The 5,145-nt window shown below is 42.8% G+C and overlaps 1 protein-coding gene across 1 annotated transcript; it reads left to right on the forward strand.

Annotated features, from left to right (window-relative positions):
• The first annotated feature begins 2,931 nt into the window (after nucleotides 1–2,931).
• Nucleotides 2,932–4,921, forward strand: HEI10 (RING/U-box superfamily protein). Its single transcript, XM_087394291.1, has 8 exons — nucleotides 2,932–3,001; nucleotides 3,132–3,204; nucleotides 3,331–3,376; nucleotides 3,555–3,585; nucleotides 3,680–3,932; nucleotides 4,130–4,302; nucleotides 4,412–4,700; nucleotides 4,771–4,921. The coding sequence occupies exons 1-8, from the start codon at nucleotides 2,932–2,934 to the stop codon at nucleotides 4,919–4,921; spliced, it is 1,086 nt and encodes a 361-aa protein (XP_087250417.1).
• The last annotated feature ends 224 nt before the right edge of the window (nucleotides 4,922–5,145 follow it).

Raw genomic sequence — 5,145 nt, forward strand, 5'->3', positions numbered from 1 at the left:
AAGTATGTTGATAGTCTCCTGAAGAAGTTTCATATGGCAGATTGCAAGATTGCAGCCACTTCCATGGAACAGAGTTTGAGGTTAGAGGTAGGGTACAATGGTCACAATGCTACAATCAGGAGAGACAACGGTGGTTTCTTTGCCATTGACTCCACCAGACTCTGAACTGATGAAAGTGATACTTTTGTTCTTCGAAAGCATTGTGAATAGGTACATAATAATGAATTGATTATTATAATTGATGGCATCATTCGGAGCATTCATATCCAAGGTGGTGGTACGCGGTCCTGCAAGTTTCCCCACGAAGCATTTACATATTTTTGAAGATAGAGAATGGATACAAAGATGCCATCAACAGATCCAACTAATGATGCCAATGGATCTAGGGAAGAGAATGAAAATGATGATTTGGGCCAGGAAGAAGGTGACACTAATGACACTGTAATGGAGGAAGGTGGAGATCATGACATTGGGGAAGAAGAGAGAGAATTAGAGGGTGAATTAGAGGATCAGTCTTAGGTAGACATACAATAGAGGATGATGATATAGGTGATCAATTGTATGTAAACCTAAAGATAGAATTATTTGTTGTGCAGGACAAGACAAAGCCGTTGATGCTATTGATTGATTGTTTTGACATCGATGAGGTTTCCTGTCTATGGCTCTCTCACTTTTATAGTGGCATTTTGTACATTGTATGTTAAGCTCACCTGGTCCATTAATATATGAGTGTTCTGATCTCAATTTTGGTGTACATACTCTTATATTTTTTATCTTTCAAAAGACCAAAATTGTGGTCAAAAATTATTTTGGGTCCCCTTGGAACGACGTACTGTAAAAACGTCAGCATGGAAAATTTAACCTAGAGTCAGATATGAATGATGACGGTGATAGAGTCAGTGCAAGGCACGAGGGAGTTTAGAGGAGCACCATCGAGTTAAATATATTTAAAAGGCATATTTTAACACCAAAAAAGGTGTATATATACACCACCTTTCAAAGAGAGAAATAATCTATTGATGTCTTAGGATCAAGGTTACTCCATCGGAATGAATATTTAAAGTATTTGGTTTAATACTTTTGGTGGTGCCATTTCTTATTTCAAGCAGTTTTATGTTTTGAAAGATAGCTTAGAAATCATAGCCATACAATGCTCATCACTTTGGACCTTTCTTTGGTTCGATTTTGTTATTGGACTTTACAAAAGTCCAAAAATGTTGAATAGTGTGTTTACTGAGGCTTTTATCTGTGCCATCAAATGAGGGAACCTAGTCCCCTTGCAAATCCAAAACTTTAAGGATTAAATTCCGCTACATGAATGCCCTAAGGATGTCAGAGGGCGTGAAAGGACTAACAAGTTGTCAAACTATGCCACGTGGAACACAAAACTTAGGGGGACTAATTCAAGTTTTGTAAGTGATAATACAGAGCTCCACGGAGGATTTATGTATATAGCAAGGGAAAGTTATACAGATTTAAGTAAATAATTCAGTTATGTGAGGGTTATGTGGGGTTAATCATGGAGGGCATGTATATGTCTTAAAGGATTTTATCAAGTCTCATCCCCAGGGCATGTGCCTATGTAAGACTCCAAACAAAATGCAGTGCCTACTAGTATAGTAGGCACTTTTGGATGCAAACGGCTTTCTTAGTATGTTCGGCTTTTAGAAGGTAGTTTTAGCCTAAAGGTTGAACTTGAGTCCATAAAAGGAAGTTAGAAATGTGCAACTCAATTAATTTTTTTCAAACTACACGTGGAATTCGCAAAGGAGAATCCAATTCCCCACTATAGCATCCCTTCTATTGTACTTGCATGCTATCTTACACGTTGCGCATTGAACTCTCCTCGAGCTCTGATCCAAGGATTTGGTTTTGAGAGCATGTTCACCCATGTGTAGTGAACACCCTCCTTGAGCTCTAATCCAAGGATCTGGTTTTGAGAGCATGTTCACCCAAGGATCAAGTGTTGAGAGTATGTTGCGCAATGAACTCTCCTTGAGCTCTGATCCAAGGATTTGGTTTTGAGAGCATGTTCACCCACACCGAGAGAGAGAGAGAGAGAGAGAGAGAGAGAGAGAGAGAGAGAAGCATTGGCCTATATTTTTGGGCTCCCCCCGCCCGCCGCGCACCCTCCCCCTCACACACCCCTGGTCCACTATGAAGGGCGCACACATTATGCTTGCCGAGACCTACACGTCGAGGCAACAGAAAGAAGCAGCATGAGAGGGAGGGAGTGGGCAGCAAAGAGAGAGGTTGGGCTACCAAATACAAGATGAGGTTAACCATGTGGATTAGGGAAGGTTAAGGGGGTGAATAAGGTGAAAGTGACACGTGGCAGGTATAAAAAGCCTGGGAAGTTCATTGTTGTGTTGATCTTCGTCGTCTTCATCATCTTCTGCATTTTTCTCTGAAGAATCGGCTATGGCGATCCATTTCTCACCTCATTTCTGCTTTCTCGCCTGATTATTTCCCTTCAATTTTGTTGAATCACTCCAAAGGTAACTCCTCTCCGCTTTTTTTGATCTTTCATCATCCTTTTGTCGACAGATTTCTCTCACTTTCCCTCCCCGTTTCTCATCCGTTTCATCAGTCCTTCGTTCGGCTCCGTTTCGAGACTCTCCCAGAACGATTTGCCGCATCCGCTCCTCGGCCGGGATCGCTCGACGTAATGCCTCCTTTTCGTCGCCTTCTCGATTGACGAACATGTTTAATAATGCGGGTTCAGGATTGCCAAAATGCTTGCCGATGCCCTTTTTACTGCCGATCTTGCTGATTTTTGGGGAAAATCTTTGTAGCTCCGCCTACAATTCACATTGGTGGATAAAGGGATCTAATCGTTGAGAATTAGCGCAGGCCGCCTGAGGAGTTTCTCTATCCCATGTAACCTAGCAAAATCTCAGCAAAGTACGGCGGCATTTTCGAAAGCGAATCATGAAATGCAATGCGTGCTGGAGAGAAATCGAGGGACGAGGGGCCGCCACCACTTGTGGCCATATCTTCTGTATCCTGATTGCATTTTCTGATGAAATTGCGCTGCAGAAATGCGTGTTGAGGCAATACAGTTTCTCCTCTATAAGCTGAGCGGAGCTTACCTGACACGTCAATAGCCCTTTCCCTTGACAAACTGTCAGGTGGTGAAGATGCTAGCAGGATACTCAGCTCCGAATCGACTTGTCCATTATGCGATCATATTCTGTCGAAAAGGTGACAATTTTCCTGGAATGTTTCCGCATCGTTACATTGCTGTCCATGAACGGGAAGAGTCTTAGCTTCGTGATGCCATTGCTGTCCATGAACGGGAAGAGTCTTAGCTTCGTGATGCCATTGCAGTCATATGAAGGCTGTGGACCTGTCTCCAAGCGAGGAGTGGATAAGTGTAAGAGTCCTCGGTAGCACGTTTTAAAAATCCTTTTTTTACAAAACCTTCACTCGTACAACATCCTGAATCACTGGCTCTCAAATGAGTTGTCGTGCTACAGCATCCCATGTATCGTTCTTTAGCTTTTGTTCACAACTCGGTTTCTTGCTAAACCTTTGTTGGCCGGGGAATACAGATGGCCATGGCTGGCATTCCGCCTCAACTCAGTATCCTTCAGAACATAGAATACTGTCTGTTACATTTTTTAACTTACGACAAGGATTCCACAAACCAGCTGTTTGTTTTTCTTCACTATTCTAGTTATGAAAAGTGCTTACAAGGGAATCGCCTTTTGGATTGGGCAAAAAGACGCTGAAGCGCAGTTGGCGATGAATAAGGCCTTGCAGTTCAGTAAGAGTTACGAGCAGATGCGCGCGAAGCTTTTGGAGAAGTTGGAACAGCTCCACGCAGCTTATCAAAAGGCACTTAAGAAGCTCCAGACTCTTGGACAGGAGCTTGAAAATCTCAATAAGGATAAGGAAGAGTTGCAAGAAAAATATACTGAGAAATCCAGGTGAACGATTCACTTTTGACGCATGCGTCTCCGATATACTTGTAAATGTCTTCTTTTTGAGAGTGCGTTTTACAGAAAATACACTCCTTCATGCCCCGAATTCTAGCGGTTTCATTTTCTTGTGCTGTCTGTTAAACTTTACTGGTTCAACAAACCGAGTACAGGCTAAAATTGTGCGGCATTCGATTTGTTGTCAGGCAAAAGCGGAAGTTGGAAGAAATGTATGACTCAATGAGAACCGAGTTGGAAAGTCTTAAACGAGCAGCGATACAGCCTGCGCGCAAGGACCCCTACCTAATGCAGAAATCAGTCCATGACATGTTCTCTACACCGAACAGTTTTGCTGAGCGACCTTCTCGGCCTAGCCCTGGTTCGTAATGCCCTTAAACGATTTTTCTCATACAGAACAGAGATTCGAATTTGAGGCTTTTGTTGAATTAGAACCCCCAAGAAAGTTTCAGTTTATTTATTTCTTGCAGGTGCATCGTCGTTCGTTGTGGATATGGCTCCAGTGACTCCTGGACAGACCGATTTTTGGCCGGTTCGTGCAAGAAATAACGACGCCAATCTTTTCGAGGTATCAGCAATTCAACCAGCCCATAATGGTCGGGGACTCCACAACAGCCTTTTGGGTGGGCAGCCGACCTCTTTCAAAGAAACAAAGCGGCCATTATTCACCCCAGGCGGAAACAATCCATCCGATGCTCTTCGAAACTTATTGCTTTCGCCCATGAAAAGGCCTGCGTCTCGATTGCGTACTGGATTTACGTATGTATTTACTTTATGTTCACGCTCTCCGTAGTCTGTTCTCTTGTTTTCTCTCAAATTTATCATCAAGTTTGTGCGAAGGCTTTACAGATATAGATATAAAGGGCCGTCAAAATCTTGATGTAGAATTTGCGTTGATTCATGCAACTTCTGAGGACGGTTTTATTCATGCAATTTCTGAGGATGGTATAACAGGAATGTTCTGTTACATTGATCTGTAGCAGAACGTGAGTGCTGACGGCAAATGCATCCAAGTATCCTGCAAGAGGCGGATTTACAAGCTTTACTTCCGATTGGAGAGACGTAAACTCTACATCTTTGCACAAATTTCCATTTGCCATCCCAACCGTCTGGTTTTGCATTTTGGAATTCGTTTCCTTCTCGTTCTTCAGTACTCTGTTCCAAAGCACAAACGTGTGTCCTCACTCCCTGTATAGGTGAACGA

The sequence above is a fragment of the Dipteris shenzhenensis genome, chromosome 23 (assembly GCF_047967505.1).
Source record: "Dipteris shenzhenensis isolate YYH24624 ecotype China chromosome 23, Dip_SZ_1.0, whole genome shotgun sequence".
In the NCBI taxonomy this organism is placed as follows: Eukaryota; Viridiplantae; Streptophyta; class Polypodiopsida; order Gleicheniales; family Dipteridaceae; genus Dipteris; species Dipteris shenzhenensis.

Bases quoted from the DNA above. Each gene is read 5' to 3' on its own strand.
- HEI10 (XM_087394291.1), top strand. From the start codon at position 2,932: ATGAAATGCAATGCGTGCTGGAGAGAAATCGAGGGACGAGGGGCCGCC. The intron at 3,002-3,131 runs GTATCCTGATTG...ACAAACTGTCAG, and splicing joins CACTTGTGGCCATATCTTCT to GTGGTGAAGATGCTAGCAGG. The intron at 3,933-4,129 runs GTGAACGATTCA...ATTTGTTGTCAG, and splicing joins AAATATACTGAGAAATCCAG to GCAAAAGCGGAAGTTGGAAG.